Source organism: Lepidochelys olivacea, assembly GCF_965140295.1.
Source record: "Lepidochelys olivacea isolate rLepOli2 genome assembly, chromosome: 1".
Classification (NCBI taxonomy): domain Eukaryota; kingdom Metazoa; phylum Chordata; order Testudines; family Cheloniidae; genus Lepidochelys; species Lepidochelys olivacea.
Window position 1 is genome coordinate 337,758,123 of NC_140411.1, and position 18,092 is coordinate 337,776,214.

Sequence of the window (18,092 nt, forward strand, 5' to 3'; positions counted from 1 at the left end):
CCTGTCAGTAAGGTGCTACACACTGTATTATATCAGTATCAAACAGGACAAAATCCTGCCCTGTGCTACTGGTGGAGAAAGAAGTCATAGGGACCTTCATCTGCCCCTTGCAGAAACAGGACAGGATTTCAACTAGTGCTAACTTCAACTAGCACTAAGGTGAGGGACTGACTGTCACCCTAGCCAGCACACCAAGGCTCCACTGGCTTGGGAAGACAGCCAGGTCCCTATGCTAACATCACAGAGTTATCATGAGTTCAGAATGTCCACTAAGAGAGAATACAGCCTCCTCTTTTTGGCCCAGACTGTGGCCTGTTCGGCATGCTCATGCAGGAGAGTTATGGGGGGAGGAGCAGGCTCTGGAAAGCTGCTACCCCCTCCCACGTAAGGCGTGGGTTGAGCTTTGACTCTACCCCACAATGTACCAGACAGCCATGCCAGGGGATGTATTCTGTGCCAGATACAGGGTTGGTGAAGGGCATGTTCCTCCCCACCAGAGCAGGGGAGAAACCAGGAAGCAGCTTGTGACTCCAGAGTCCTGGGCTGTACCGTTGGTGGCTCTGCCCAATACACAGGCCTCGACAGTTTAACTCTAAAGGAAGAGTAAGCACATCCTTATGTGCATGTCCTGCCAGCATTCCTGGGACATCCTGCTGTGTGCTATCTGGATGGCTCTAGGACCTACTGCCCTGCCCACATCATTCCACCTCTTTGCCCCCAGTCTCTGGCACCTGCGAGGGCAGGATTAGGTCCTGTGCTTTATGAGGCACACGGGAAAGAGTGTGCATCGCAATGATTATGCTAACAGCTGTGTCAGCCTTCCTGAGCTTTGGTTATGGATGATGAAACAGCAGTAAGCTTACTAATAATTGATACTCTATCGCTTCCGTTCACCCAGCAGCACCTCCTGATTCTTGGGACACTCCCATTGACATCAGTAGGAATGGACAAGCCAAGAGCTCAAGGAGTTTGAGTGCAGATGTCAAGAATTTCCAACATAGGAGCCTAAGGTTAAATACCTGAATCCATATCTAGGCATCTCACTAAGGAGGCCTGATCTTTAGGGGTGCCGCTCCCATTGGCTTCTGTGGGAGTTGTAGGCACTCAGCGCCTTGAAAATCAGACCTTGTTAATTACTGGATGGGCCTGCATGTCAGAGGGGCTGAGAACTCACAGGTCCGATGACTTCAAGGCAAATGGCATTTTGGGATGTATAAGTAGGGGCATAGCGAGCAGATTGAGGGACGTGATCGTCCCCCTCTATTCGACATTGGTGAGGCCTCATCTGGAGTACTGTGTCCAGTTTTGGGCCCCGCACTACAAGAAGGATGTGGATAAATTGGAGAAAGTCCAGCGAAGGACAACAAAAATGATTAGGGGTCTGGAACACATGACTTATGAGGAGAGGCTGAGGGAACTGGGATTGTTTAGTCTGCAGAAGAGAAAAATGAGGGGGGATTTGATAGTTGCTTTCAACTACCTGAGAGGTGGTTCCAGAGAGGATGGTTCTAGACTATTCTCAGTGGTAGAAGAGGACAGGACAAGGAGTAATGGTCTCAAGTTGCAGTGGGGGAGGTTTAGGTTGGATATTAGGAAAAACTTTTTCACTAGGAGGGTGGTGAAACACTGGAATGCGTTACCTAGGGAGGTGGTAGAATCTCCTTCCTTAGAAGTTTTTAAGGTCAGGCTTGACAAAGCCCTGGCTGGGATGATTTAATTGGGGATTGGTCCTGCTTTGAGCAGGGGGTTGGACTAGATGACCTCCTGAGGTCCCTTCCAACCCTGATATTCTATGATTCTATGATTCAGTTAGAAACGGAGGTGTTCCGATTTAGAAAATCAGGCCCACCGTGTTGCTAAATATGGATTGAAGTGTCTGACTTTAAGCAATTCATGTTTGACCTCAAAGAATTAAGCAGCTGCAGATCCACACCACACTTTCTCTGGGAAAGCCACAACATAATCTATGCTGAGCCCTTCAGACAGGAAAACATTTCTGTTTTTTGTGTCTTGTGAATTTGCTGTTGTATTTCTGAACCTCCGCCTTAGATTTCTGTCTGGACAGCTGCCTGCCCAATCACTTCATGGTGCTCCCACTGTCAGATTTCTGCTTTTTTTATTATTCTTCCACTCAGGAAAGATAATTCTTTGGTAAGCCAGAAATAAGCATATGTCCCTCAGAGCCAGTGTATACAACAGACACTTTTTGCAGATAGCAGAAACTACAAGAGAATGTGAAATGCTTACTTTCTTGGTCAGACTTAACTATCATTAATGAAACCTGGGATAATTAGTCTTCAGATGCTATGTATAAATTAGCAATGAGCCCAATCCACACACAGCCTGATCCTGGAAAGCCCTTGCCCAGGAGGTTAATATTTCATTACTCATGAGAGCACTCCCATTGCTGTCTATAGAACTACTTGCATAAGTAAAGACTATTTGCATGATTTAAGGTTTGGGGTCAGGCCCAGAGTTTCATTCAGATTTGGAGATGGATTCTCCAAAGTTCAGGGACATTCACATCAGGGTTTGGTTGGTTCCTAGCTCTAGTTTAAATGAGACAGTCATCCTGGTCTCAGCTAATCTACAGCAGGATTTTTGGACATATTGTTAATGTAGTGATCATTAAAGAGTCTATGTTAAGTTCCGTTTTAAGTGGGAGGGGGGAAAAGGGGAGCCGGATCTCTGTATGTGGGCACTGTAACACCATGTCCAAATGCCATGTTTAGACACTCAGGTGAGCACTTACAGGAATTTACAAGCGTAAGTAGTGATTCATGTGTCCAGATACTGGACTTGTATGTCTAGATTCACATCCACTTTTGAAAACTGGACCGACCTGCTGTCTTTAATGTAGGAATGAGATCCATTCACCCTACCACCAAGGTTTCTTTCTTAGGAGTATAAAGACATCGATTTAAGTGGACTATATGCTGTGCATTCCCACATCAGAAAGTAGGTATTTCCACAACGATATAGAACTCGGTCCTACCAGAAAATGCCTCCATGTTTCAGATCCATAACATTCCCTGGGATACAACCATGAAAGTTATTTCTGAATTAAGCCCTTCCTTAGTGGCAGAACAATGTCAGAGCAGCCTCTCTATGCTGCCCTCATCTCAGGGCGCAGAACTTTTTGCTAGGCCCAGTACAGCTGCTACATGTAGCAACCAGGCTTTGGAGAATGATTAGGGGCATATCACTGAGCCTATTAAGACCCCCACATCCACACCTAGGAACAGGGTCTTCCCTTACTGAATAAATGACTGTTATAATTCTGGGAGGGAAATTCAGAGAGAGACAGTTGTGATAAGGAGGTGTTCTCTCCTTGACTGACAGATTGCTTCAACCACGCAGCTCTGCCAGGGACAGTGGGGAAAGCGGACATATGGCCTGAAAACTTATCCCCTCCGCAAACAAACAAAAAATCTACAGCCATACAATCAGAGACCATAAAGAATATGTGACCAGTGTAACCAATAAAAACAGCATGAATTACAGATTCTCAATATTTACAAAGAACCATTTGCAAAAAATCCCATAGCACTACTTAGCACTCAGCCTAGACGGGTCAGTGACAAAAAAATTGCTTCTTCTACTTCCCCTTTGCTAGGAAGCTTGATTGGTTCCTCCAAGGTCTAAAGCCATAAACCAGAGCTTTCACCGCCTCCTGGCTGGGTCACTAGCTCATTTTAAAGGTGGCAGCATTGCAGAGACGGCAGCTCAATCAAATCAGTATCTTAGATGTCTGTATACTAATGCGAGAAGTATGGGGAATAAGCAGGAAGAACTCGAAATGCTAGTAAATAAACACAACTATGACATAGTTGGCACCACGGAGACTTGGTGGAATAATACGCATGACTGGAATATTGGTATAGAAGGGTACAGCTTGCTCAGGAAGGACAGGCAGGGAAAAAAGGGAGAAGGTGTTGCCTTGTATATTAAAAAGGTATACACTTGGACTGAGATTGAGATGGAAATAGGAGACAGACTTGTTGAAAGTCTCTGGGTAAGGACAAAAGGGGTAAAAAACAAGGGTGATGTCATGGTAGGGGTCTACTACAGACCACCAAACCAGGAAGAAGAGGTGGATGAGGCTTTTTTAAAACAACTAACAAAATCATCCAAAGCACAGGACTTGGTGGTGATGGGGGACTTCAACTACTCAGACATCTGTTGGGAAAATAACACAGCAGGGCAGAGATTATCCAACAAGTTCTTGGAATGTATTGGGTGAAAGTGATCATGAAATGGTAGAGTTCACGATTATAAGGAATGATAGGAGGGAGAACAGCAAAATAAAAGACAGTGGATTTCAAGAAGGCAGACTTTATAAAACTCAGGGAGTTGATAGGTAAAATCCCATGGAAAGCAAGTCTAAGGGGAAAAACAATTGAAGACAGTTTTTCAAAGAGACATTATTAAGGGCACAAGAGCAAACTATCCCACTGCGTAGGAAAGATAGGAAATCTGGCAAGAGACCAACCTGGCTTAGCCAGGAGATTGTCAATAATCTAAAACTCAAAAAAGAGTCCTAAAAAGTGGAAACTCGGTCAAATTACAAAGGATGAATGTAAACAAATAACACAAGTATGTAGGGACAAAATTGGAAAAGCCAAGGCACAAAACAAGATCAAACTAGCTAGGGACATAAAAGGAAACAAGAAAACATTCTACAAATACATTAGAAGCAAGAGGCAGACCAAGGACTAAGTAGGCCCGTTACTCAATGAGGGGGGAAAGACAATAACAGAAAATATGGAAATGGCAGAGGTGCTTAATGACTTCTTTGTTTCGGTTTTCACCAAGAAGGTTGGTGACAATTGGACATCTAACATAGTGAATGCCAGTGAAAATGAGGTAGGATAAGAGTCTAAACTAGGGAAAGAACAAGTTAAAAATTACTTAGACAAGTTAGATGCCTTCAAATCACCAGGGCCTGAATAAATGCATCCTAGAATACTCAAGGAGCTGACTGAGAAGATGTCTGAGCCATTACCAATTATCTTTGAAAAGTCATGGAAGACGGGAGATATTCCAGAAGACTGGAAAAGGGCAAATAGAGTGCCAATCTATAAAAAGGGAAATAAGGACAACCCGGGGAATTTCAGACCAGTCAGCTTAACTTCTGTACCCGGAAAGATAATGGAGCAAATAATTAAGCAATCAGTTTGCAAACACCTAGAAAATAATAAGGTGATAAATAACAGTCAGCATGAATCTGTCAAGAACAAATTGTGTCAAACCAACCTGATAGCTTTCCTTGACAGGATAACAAGTTTTGTGGATGCGGGGGAAGCAGTAGATGTTGTATAGCTTGACTTTAGTAAGGCTTTTCATACTGTCTCACATGATCTTCTCATAAACAAACTAGGGAAATACAACCTAGATGGAGCTACTATAAGGTGGGTGCATAACTGGTTGGAAAATCATTCCCAGAGAGTAGTTATCAGTGATTCACAGTCATTCTGGAAGGGCATAACGAGTGGGATCCCACAGGGATTGGTTCTGGGTCCGGTTCTGTTCAATATCTTCATCAATGATTTAGATAATGGCATAGGGAGTACACTTATAAAGTTTGTGGACGATACCAAGCTCAGAGGCGTTACAAGTGCTTTGGAGGATAGGTTTAAAATTCAAAATGATCTGGACAAACTGGAGAAATGGTCTGAAGTAAATAGAATGAAATTCAACAAGGACAAATACAAAGTACTCCACTTAGGAAAGAACAATCAGTTGCACACATACAAAATGGGAAATGACGGCCTAGGAATGAGTACTGCGGAAAGGGATCTGGGGGTAATAGTGGATCACAAGCTAAATATGAGTCAACAATGTAACACTGTTGCAAAAAAAAACAAACATCATTCTGGGATGTATTAGCAGGAGTATTGTAAGCAAGACATGAGAAGTAATTCTTCTGCTCTACTCTGCGCTGATTAGGCCTCAACTGGAGTATTGTGTCCAGTTCTGGGTACCACATTTCAGGAAAGATGTGGACAAATTGGAGAAAGTCCAGAGAAGAGCAACAAAAATGATTCAAGGTCTAGAAAACATGACCTATGAGGGAAGGTTGAAATAATTGGGTTTGTTTAGTCTGAAGAAAAGAAGAGTGAGAGGGGACATGATAACAGTTTTGAAGTACATAAAAAGTTGTTACATGGAGGAGGGAGAAAAATTGTTCGTCTTAACCACTGAGGACAGGACAAGAAGCAATGGGCTTAAATTGCAGCAAGGGTGGTTGAGGTTGGACATTTGGAAAAACTTCCTAACTGTCAGAGTGTTTAAGCATTGGAATAAATTGCCTAGGGAGGTTGTGGAATCTCCACCATTGGAGATTTTTAAGAACAGGTTGGACAAACACCTGTCAGGGATGGTCTAGAATGATAATACTTAGTCCTGCCTTGAGTGCAGGGGCATGGACCAGATGACCTCTGGAGGTCCCTTCCAGTTCTATGATTCTAAAATTGTATGATTCATACAGACTGTGGCAGCCCACATCAGCAATGGGTCTGGCTGCTGTGAGCAGTTGGGGCTGGCAGGAAATGAAGATTATTGTTATCCGCTGGAAAATAGGCAGGATGTAATTAGAATAGATACACAGATGATAAGAATTACAAAACTGTAATTTAGCCATGAAAATGAAATTAACAATTTACAAAAAAGCACCGTAGAGGTTTAATGACCACAGGTGATCTCAGTTCTGTGGATCATCCAAAAATCAGTACTTTCAATAGTATGGTATTGGAGATTGTAGCTTTAAGAGCTAAGCTTCCCAGACAGAGAGTCTAGGCAGGGCACTATGAAGCTATTGTTGTTATGCTCAGCCAGTTGGAACCAGACACAGAAAAAAGTAGTGAGTAATCCCTGAATACCACAAACAGCACAGTACCCATAACACCAAGCTACTGCTTATGTACGTAGCTATCATGATTATGGGAGCATTAAATATGCAGGGATCAGTTTCCCAAACTGTGGCCTACGGACAGCTGACTAGACACCTGGCTCCTCCTCCTTGTTTCTAAATTATATATTTTTTAAGCTAAAAAGGATCAGATTTCCAAAGGTCCCTAGGGGAGTTGGACACCCAGCTCCCAGTGGATTTGCCTAACTATCTTTGGCTCCTTTGCAAATCACAGCCTAAATGATTTCTTAGCAGTGCTTTTCCAGATAAGCATTTGCTGCAGTTGTCACAGGGGAATTATATGATTGTGAATGGAAGGGAGGTGGTGCATGCAGTCATGAATGGGAGGCCAGGTGATCTGCAGTTCCATGAATGAGGAGAGATAACCAAGAGACAATCAGTCTATTAAGATTTGACCTGCGCTTTGAGTGGGCTTGGAAGGATTCAATTTTTACTGGTAAATGTCAATCAGGGTCAATTTCACCATACAAACACAAACTGAAGGAAAAAATATGTCCATCAATAGTAATCGAAATGTACAGATACACACAGTAAGACAAATACCGCATGAGAAATTACTAGCGTTTGATTTAAAGCTACTTACTTTGCATATTGTGACAGATGATGTTACCAGTTGTGTATTAATGGTGATCAAGCCGTAACTTTCTGAATCTCAGTGTGTACTGTCATTGCATCATTACTGTCTGATCTGCCCCGATTTCTGACCCCCCTCCTTAATTTCCCACAACAGGGAAAATTTAAATCAATAAAAAAAAATGAAAATGCTTAAAATAAGCATTGATATTATCTGTTGAAATGATAAAAGAATAAAAATCAAATTCTGCCAGACCTGAGATGAACAAGATAGGGCCACCCTGGCATAACTCACACACCCTCTGTCTGGCACACTGGCCCCCTGCAGTGAGCCACAGACAGAGACTGATGAGCCTGATACACCCCTGACTAACAGAAGCGATTCGTTTAGCTCATGCAGGAGAGCCTCACGCTTTAAGATCCAGAAGTCCCAGAATCAGTCCCTGCTGCCCACAACCACAGAGCGGCATCATGTTCCAGATATGGTGCTCATTAGGCAGAGGCAGACTGCTGTCTCCCAGAGAAGGGTCTCCCCTGCTAAATTGCTCACACAATCATCTAGGTTTCCCTTGAAGGTCTCTTGTTGATGTGCAGACAGCTTACAAGAGCTGACACCATCACTGGCTGAGGTTAAATGGCTGCAGGCTGCATATGCAAAGACTCACTGTGTTATCACAGGGACAAAAAATTCTGGTTAGAGACAATCCTGCTCCTCCATTACATATTTTCTCTCCCGGCTTCCTCCTCCTTTTTATTTCATTGTATGAATTACTAGGGATATTTGTATAAAAATAAGTTATTTGGGCCTGATTTATCTTTCAGGTACACCTCTATCTCCATTGCTTTCAGGTACACCTCTATCTCCATTGAAGGCAATTGTGTAAACATGGGACAAATGAGATCAAAATCAGGCTGTTTGTTCTGAAGGGACCCTTCATTCCTGGTGTACATTTCCTAGGTGATGTCATAATGCTGTTTAAGACATTGCCTATCTAGAGGGCTATAATGGCCACTAGTGAATATGTAGCTAGATGTTTACAGCTTAATTTCTAAGACTTCTGGCAGAAGAAAATGCTAAATAAAGGCATTTTGCTTTGTTTGTGGGTTTGCTTTTTCTTAATTATTCCCTATTGGCAGGAATGTTGTTAGATGGCATACATGAATGGAAAATATAAGCAACTTAAACAACGTTATACAGATCTAGTTACAGCTGATTGCTCCTTCATTCCTCTGAGTAGTTCATATTCTGTACATGAGGATGGGACTCCTAAGTAACTAAACAGTTTCTGTCTCTGAGTGTTTGATACTGAAGTTATAGTTAAATGGTTAAATTGGAACAGCAACATTAGTGTATTGTAGTTATGCTCTCAGGACGAGATCCTCTAGTCCAGGTGAGCTGTGCGCAGTGCAGGACTCAAACATATGAGAGAAGATAACCCTAAGCCACCTTTCTATCTTAGAAAGAAGTACTTGTGGCACCTTAGAGACGAACAAATTTATTAGAGCATAAGCTTTTGTGAGCTACAGCTCACTTCATCGGTATGCATCCGATGAAGTGAGCTGTAGCTCACGAAAGCTCATGCTCTAATAAATTTGTTCATCTCTAAGGTGCCACAAGTCCTCCTTTTCTTTTTACGGATATGGACTAACACAGCTGCTACTCTGAAACCTTTCTATCTTAGGTACTTGTAGAGCCCCCATGACTGTGGATCTGAGTGTCTCACAGTCTTCAATGTACACACCTGTGAAGTACTGTTTTCCCTATGGTTACTGATGGGGAACTGAGGCACAGCTTCAGACTGCACTGCAGATATGCCAGCTTGAGCAGACATACCCACACTAATGCTGATGGACCTAGAATTGTAGCCTTGAATAAGATCCCATTGGAAACACTAGGTACATACTCAGGTGGCTAGCTTCTCTCACTACTTGTGCCACTGTGGCTACACTTCTATCTTTAGCACACTGGTTTGATCAGACCTGGCATGTGGACATTAAATTACCCCTTCCAGTGGTAGCTTAGTGTCATGCTGCCTGGTATGGGACACAGCTAAGAGTGCCAATCTCAGGCCAGACTGCCAAAATATGGGGCACGTACCCTAAACTGGTGGTACATTCTCTCCTAATGCCAGGTTTCAGAGTAGCAGCCGTGTGAGTCTGTATTCGCAAAAAGAAAAGGAGTACTTGTGGCACCTTAGAGACTAACCAATTTATTTGAGCATGAGCTTTCGTGAGCTACAGCTCACTTCATCGGATGCATACCGTGGAAACTGCAGTAGACATTATATACACACAGAGATCATGAAACAATACCTCCTCCCACCCCACTGTCCTGCTGGTAATAGCTTATCTAAAGTGATCATCAAGTTGGGCCATTTCCAGCACAAATCCAGGTTTTCTCACCCTCCACCCCCCGCCCCACACAAACTCACTCTCCTGCTGGTCTCTGTGTGTATATAATATCTACTGCAGTTTCCACGGTATGCATCCGATGAAGTGAGCTGTAGCTCACGAAAGCTCATGCTCAAATAAACTGGTTAGTCTCTAAGGTGCCACAAGTCCTCCTATTCTCTCCTAAGATTTCACTAAGCCAGTAACAAAAGTGAGCTCTTGTATCACTGCACTAGTTCACAGAGAGCACACAACAGACCTCTAGGCACTCCAGCCCCTAGTTACCACCCAGACAGCTGGACTTAGTGATGAAAGGTTATTAAAACCAAAATTCACCACACGTTAGGTTCTTCCAATCCCAAAGTCAATACGTACTTTCAGAATCTCACCAAATACCACACGGCAGCCAATTTTAAGTAAATCAACTAAACATTCACTTTAAAAAAAGAAAAGGAGAGATTTATTAAATGGTTAAAGGAATCATATACATTACAATTGATTTCAGAGTCTGTAGGTCAGGATAATAGCAGTGATGGTCATTCTGTTTGCTTGCAATAAGTCTCTCTGGATCACCCAAAAAGATTGGGCGTCATCAGTCCTTTGTTGAAAGCTTCCCTCTTGTTAGAAAATCATAGTCCAGAGAAATGGAGCAGGATTGAAGACAACGAATGATGTCATAGTTTGCAATTTATACCCCTTAGTGCACGTGCATGGAAAGTTACTGGCACAAACATGGAGTCCTGGGTCACGTGTGCCTTGCTGAGTCATGAGGCATTCGTTGCTTACCTGCTGCCTAAAGAGACCCCGGAAGGGGGTCCCTGGAAGAGCTCATTGCCCTTAAAGCGCCATCAACACATGGCTGACCAGTCTAAATGTAAATCTGCCTTGTGGGTGTTACCCAGAAACAAAACAGGTTTGAGAAACAAACAAATAGCAAATATTTATAACTTCCACAACAGTGCTGATACATGGATTTAAACAGATAATATTTAGCAGACTATAACTTTTCTATTGATACGTACAAGACATATTCTGTACAAGATTTATCACAATTGTGCAACAGTGGTGTTCCATTAGTGTAACCATGGTCACCTTTCTTTTACACAGGTTTCAGAGTAGCAGCCGTGTTAGTCTGTATGCGCAAAAAGAAAAGGAGTACTTGTGGCACCTTAGAGACTAACCAATTTATTTGAGCATAAGCTTTTGTGAGCTACAGCTCACTTCATCGGATGCATCGGATTGCATCCAATGAAGTGAGCTGTAGCTCACGAAAGCTTATGCTCAAATAAATTGGTTAGTCTCTAAGGTGCCACAAGTACTCCTTTTCTTTTTTCTTTTACAGTGTCACACCTAGCCATAGCCGAAGTAACTTTGAACAAGATCACATGGAACGTGGAGGTGTTTTGTGTGTGTGTGTGTGTAGGGAAGTGAACCCAAGTGTCCTAAGTCAGCGCCCTAACTTCTGAACCATCCTTCCTTTTTTCCCTTTACTACTCCCCCGTTTGTAGAGCTGGCTTGGCCCTTGGTGACCTTAGAACAGCTTGAAGTTTATCAGCTGAAGGTTGTTTGATGGCCTGTGTGAAAGGAGTTGGTGTTCTCAGTCCAGATCACAAATAATGCATAAGAAAGAGTAGTTCAGAACTACGATATATGAACAGAGCCTACTCTAGTTTTGCACTCATTATGAGACTTGACACAAACCCGGGTCACTGAGTCCCTCACTCTCACGAGCACAACATTTATTCACAAGTGTTTTGAAAGAAAAGCAACCTTTTTGTAGGGAACATCTGCTTCAACTCTCTCATGCATATCGGTCCTTTGCAAATCAATTTTCCCTATTATCTAGCTACCTAAAATGACCCTCTCTGCACTTTAAAAAAAAAACTGGATTAAGAAAATTAGCATGAAAAGGCCAAACATGAAAAATAATTAAGGCATTATCATTGCATAGAGGGATAAATGTGTTTGCTGGCCAGTCTGACCTACATTTGACCCTGAAAACACTGCAAACAAAATAGTTTACAAGCTACTTGGAAGGTATATTGGCAGCTGTGCATGTTTCTCAGAACACCTGGGTCCTTGGCTCTGCCACTGGCTCACTGTGAGGTCATGGATGAGTTACTTACCCTGCCTGTGTAAAATGTCATTTTTAGTACCTACCTTTCATTCCAGGAGTGCTGTGAGGCTAAATTCATTAAGGTTTGTAAAGCTCTGTGAGATTCTCAGTCGAAGGAGAACAAAGTGTTGTTATCCAACAAGATGTCTCATATGTTAATTGAATGTGACCTTACATATGGTAAAGCAGTTATATGTAATAACACTACGGTAGCATCTTTCGTACCAAAGTATCCCACAATGCTTTCCAATTATATACACGTATTTATATGTAACCTAGCAGTGCACAGCATGTTGGTGATAAGGAAAAGGGGCATTTTTGACCAAAGACATTAGAGCAAACTCCATCTCTAGCCAAAAGTGCCATGGTATATTTTCTGCCCGTAGAGAGCAGACAAAATATTATATGTTCAGATTTCACTGATCCTCAGGAAATCTAGCTCAAAGTGTAAAAGGAATACTTGAACCTGTGGTTTCTGAAAAAGCTCAGATGTGGGAAACCTAGACCTTCCACCATTTCGACTAATGAATGACAAGGAAATTGGGTGGGAAAACAAAATCATATGTTCAGTAGTGGTGCCTAAGTCACTGCTTCTGGCGGTACCATTTGTTAAATGATTATTTTTCTTTTTTTCCACTTGCTTGAGAATTACAGACAAGGAGCCCCTCCCGGCACCTTCACTGCACTGTGGTGTGTAACGGACACTGTTTCAGAATGAAAGAGTGGGACTGATTACTTTAAAACAGGCAATTTTTGCCAAGCATATGCATTTCAATGCAAGGCAGTTATGGAAATGGCTCAAAGACTCTGAAAGGAATTGGGGTCTTGGTTGTCATTAGACTGATGAATGACAGACTTCCATTTACACATAACAAGCAGGATAGATAGATAGATAGATAGATAGATAGATAGATAGATAGATAGATAGATAGATAGATAGATAGATAGATAGATAGATAGATAGATAGAGAAAGGGCATACACCTAGGCCAGCTTTTTCAAACCTAAAGTTAGATTCCTAAATCCATATTGTGACATTCTTTTGGGGTTACTTGAGGAGTCTGGGGTGAATTACTACCCCCTGCATACAGCGGGAGGCTGCCCTGTCTGTGTCCCACTGTGTCCCAGCCGCTGGCTACTGGCAACACAGGCTCCCAGCTCCACGAGCCCCACTCTTTTCCAATGTAAGATAGCAATTGAAACAACCCACTTTGTTACACTCAAGTGTCCAATCCCCTGTCTTCTGGGTGCCCACAAAGTACACTGATCCTCTGCCTCTGAGGAACCAGTGCAACCCACCTGCTGGTTTATTTAACAGAGCTTGAGATAAAGATTCAAATAAAAGGTTTTGGAAACATAAGATTACAAGTAAATGAAAAACATAAAACACAATCTATAGCCTGTACTTATTAACAAAGTACTGTGACAAAGTTCCTCCTCTGCCTTGGTGGGTCCTGCGCTTATTGGCATATTTGCTCTCTTCAGAGGTTCATGGCAGCCCTCAGTTTGGCCACTTTCATGGCTCAGATCTGCCATTCACTCAGCCTCATCACTGGCAAGCATGGGGAAAAGGAAGAAGAACAATCTCTGCAGTCTCTGCTGATCCACCTAATGGATCGGGGAACAGTCCAGAGACCTTCCGCTCTGATGGAACCCACAGTCCAGGTCAACTCCTCCAGTATCAAGTAGGGAGTTGGGGGGATGGAGGAATGGGGGGAACCCGGGCCCGCCCTCTACTCCGGGTTCCAGCCCAGGGCCCTGTGGATTGCAGCTGTCTACAGTGGCTCCTGTAACAGCTACGTGACAGCTACAACTCCCTGGGCTACTTCCCCATGGCCTCCTCCCAGCACCTTCTTTATTCTCACCACAGGACCTTCCTCCTGATGTCTGATAATGCTTGTACTTCTCAGTCTTCCAGTAAAAAGAAAAGGAGTACTTGTGGCACCTTAGAGACTAACCAATTTATTTGAGCATGAGCTTTCGTGAGCTACAGCTCACTTCATCGGATGCATACCGTGGAAACTGCAGTAGACATTATATACACACAGAGACCATGAAACAATACCCCCTCCCAACCCACTGTCCTGCTGGTAATAGCTTATCTAAAGTGATCATCAAGTTGGGCCATTTCCAGCACAAATCCAGGTTTTCTCACCCTCCGCCCCCCCCCCCACACAAACTCACTCTCCTGCTGGTCTCTGTGTGTATATAATATCTACTGCAGTTTCCACGGTATGCATCCGATGAAGTGAGCTGTAGCTCACGAAAGCTCATGCTCAAATAAATTGGTTAGTCTCTAAGGTGCCACAAGTACTCCTTTTCTTTTTGCAAAGACAGACTAACACGGCTGTTACTCTGAAACCAGTCTTCCAGTAGTACACCTTCTCACTCTCAGCTTCTTGCACCTCTTGCTCCCAGCTCCTCACACTCACACACTACAAACTGAAGTGAGCTCCTTTTAAAACCGAGGTGCCCTGATTAGCCTGCCTGTCTTACTTGATTCTAGCAGCTTCTTGATTGGCTGCAGGTGTTCTGATCAGTGGGTCTGCCTTGTTTCCAGAAAGTTCCTAATTGTTCTGGAACCTTCCCTGTTACCCTACCCAGGGAAAGGGGACCTACTTAACCTGGGGCTAATATATCTGCCTTCTATCACACTCCTATAGCCATCTGGCCTGACCCTGTCACAGTACTTTCCTGTCTAATAAGGTATTTCTCACTCAACTATTAGTTCTTCCAGTGCTTGTCCAGCCCACAAAGTTGGGATCCACTGTTCATGAGCCAAGCGCATGCACGCACACACACCCTGACACAGAGCCTCCTCTTGTAATGGATAACCATTTGGACCAATCTTCTGCTCTTACGCAATCCTAGGCTATTGTCTCTTAGCCCCCCCACCTCCCGCTTTGAAAACTCTCTTGGTGTTCCTTTGTCTTTGTGAATCGCCACTCTGCATCTAGTCCAGACAGTAAACGCAGGCTGTCTCTGTGGTAGCACATGAATTAAACCTCAGTCTACAAAGTCCTAGAGGACAACCTTAATCGCAACACTAGCCATCCTTCTTGTTACAAATATCCTTCCTCTAAATTTCTCAAAAGTCCACTGCACTTGCAATCTCTTGACGGTGGACTGTGGTCAGACGACAACTTGGGGTCAAAATCTGAAGTGACTTGGTTATGCCATTTATTGATTTATATTTAATAGGTATGGTTTGTTTTAGGAAAATTCTTCTAACATTTTTATTGAGCCATATTCCAAGACTGGCTATACTAGAAACTTTAAATTTGGTTTATTTAAGATTACTAGCACACGGTGGAAACAGATCTACCCCCTTTCAGTCACATGAGACCCATTGCAACTGACCAGGAAGACATGGCAGCAAGGAAGAACATATCTTTCCTCTTCTCCTTCCAGATTCAGCCCAAGAGCAACACTGTCTCATAGCTACCCGTGCAATCTGGATGGATTGTTCGAAACACATTTACGTGTAATAACTGCCCACTAGCAAGGGAAATGGCAGTGTATAAAAAAGCAGTACATTGCACAGCATAAATCTCCCAGCAAGTGCAATTAGGGATTATTAATATTATTTATTATTTATATAGCACTGTTGGAGAACATGGCACTGTATAGTAGGAGAGCCATGCCAAACAAATAACAGGTCACCACCCTGGGGGGGGAGCACTGGCTAGAACAATACAGAACAAAGAGCACAATACAGTAAAGAAAGGGAAAGGGTGGGAGGGCGTCACTGCAGCTGGAGCGTGTCAGCGAACAGATGGGGCTTCAGGAGTTTCTTTGGAGGAGGCGTTGTATACATTAATTTGGAGGCTGCTCCGAGCATACTGGGATATTAAGTCACATGCCTAATTAGGCCCTTGAAAAACTGAATCACACTGTGCAGGGGCAGGACACTCCAGTCCCACCAGTATAAATGCCAAGATTGGATATGCTCCAACCAAACAATGGTCCTGGTGGCACTGGGTTGAATTCTCTTCTGGTGTAGATGGGCACCACTCTACTCAAGCCAATGGAGCCAGCCCATATGCAGCAGCAGTGACTACAGCCCATTATGCCCCCAGAAGGACTTGGGGCAAGTGAATGGGGCAGCAGGACTTTTGCTACATCAGGCTCCCCCCAGTGCATTGCTCCCACTAGAGATAGGGACAGGAGTGGACCTGTAGCCTCTGCTAGACACCCCGTCTCCTCCAGGGCACCGCACACTGGAACAGCCATTGTTTGGCACTTCATAGGTATGTTTGGTTCAAATTCATAATTACCACCCAGTAAAATGTGTCTTTTCCCTCTTCCCTCCAGGTTGCAAATTTGCTGAGGCTATTCCAGATCCCCCAGATCAGCTATGCCTCCACCAGCGCCAAGCTGAGTGACAAGTCCCGCTACGATTATTTTGCAAGGACAGTCCCTCCCGACTTCTATCAAGCAAAAGCAATGGCCGAGATCTTACGGTTCTTCAACTGGACCTACGTATCAACGGTGGCCTCAGAAGGAGACTACGGAGAGACAGGGATCGAAGCTTTTGAACAGGAGGCTCGCCTCCGGAACATCTGCATTGCCACCTCAGAGAAGGTTGGCAGGTCCAACATCAGGAAGTCCTATGACAGCGTAATCAGAGAGCTGCTCCAGAAACCCAACGCAAGAGTGGTCGTGCTCTTCATGAGAAGCGATGACTCTCGGGAGCTCATTGCTGCCGCTAACCGATTCAACGTTTCCTTTACATGGGTTGCCAGTGACGGGTGGGGGGCCCAGGAGAGCGTTGTCAAGGGCAACGAGCATGTAGCTTATGGAGCAATAACCCTGGAACTTGCTTCCCACCCAGTTAAAGAGTTTGACCGGTACTTCCAAAGCCTTAATCCTTATAATAATCATCGCAATCCCTGGTTCAGGGACTTTTGGGAGCAAAAATTCCAGTGCAGTCTCCAGAACAGAAAACCACACAGAAAAGCTTGTGACAAACACTTAAATATCAACAGTTCCAATTACGAGCAGGAATCCAAGATCATGTTTGTGGTGAATGCTGTGTATGCAATGGCCCACGCCTTGCACAAAATGCAACGGACACTGTGCCCCAACACTACCAAACTGTGTGATGCCATGAAACTTCTGGATGGCAAGAAGCTGTATAAAGATTACCTACTGAAAGTTAACTTCACAGGTAAAAGAGAGCTTTTCTTTGTGGCATGCAGTGTGTGATGTTTGCTAATGAGATTGGAAAAGTTAAATACCTTTATTATTCTTATATTATTTATCACTTATATGATAGGGATCAGGTCCCCTTTGTGGTAGGTGCGAGAGTAAAGAAACACTCTTTACATTAGTCCCTGCTGCAATAAGATACTTACATACAGGCATAACACTGAGCATGTGAGAAGTCCAGTTGACTATGCACGTTGTTAAGGACATCACTGAAGCCGAGCTCTACAGATCTTGCCATTTAAATTGCTTACAAAATGCCAAAACCTCGGTAATACTAATGTAAGGAGGTGGCAGAAGGTGGATAATGTGATAATGATACACGCACATTTTCATGGGGACTAGCTGTGCTCACAATGCAGCTCACTACCTGCCTCACCATTGTCACTGGCTACTGGTTAGTCTTCTATTAACATATCACCATAACAAGACAAAGGAGTTCCAGAGGGCAAACAAATAGAAAGTACAGTATTATAATTCCTTGGTTTTATATGTCTATCTCCCTCCTTAGGCACATAGATCACACTCACATTTGTATGAATTATTAAAGTGAGTTGCGTGGATGACCTGTCTGATGCCAAGGGAACACGCTGCTATAGTTTGCCTGAGAGAAACCAAGAGGTATTGCGAGTGCAATACAATACACGTGGCCCCAGGAGTCATTCATGGTTTGTCTCCCTGTAAAGACCCAGACTGGTGGGACCGTCAAGAAAACAGGCTCCACCTGCAAACTTGAGATTGGGATGTGAATCTTGCCAAGGTTTGGAGCTGTTCTTGGGTTTTGGCTCAGGCCTCACGGGCCAGATTTTCAAAAGTGCTCAACATCCACAGCTGGAACCAGTTTTTCAAAAGAGTTCAGCAGAAGACAGCATTT

General features: G+C 43.6%; 1 protein-coding gene across 3 annotated transcripts in view; it reads left to right on the top strand.

The window, feature by feature from the left end:
- The window catches only part of GRM3 (glutamate metabotropic receptor 3), a 156,695-nt gene that overhangs the window by 98,903 nt on the left and 39,700 nt on the right, over nucleotides 1-18,092 (top strand). For all 3 annotated transcript variants that reach the window (XM_084643510.1, XM_084643509.1, XM_084643511.1), the window contains one exon: nucleotides 16,325-17,180. In XM_084643510.1, the coding sequence (XP_084499636.1) occupies nucleotides 16,325-17,180 (856 nt within the window). The remainder of the gene's footprint in view (nucleotides 1-16,324; nucleotides 17,181-18,092) is intronic.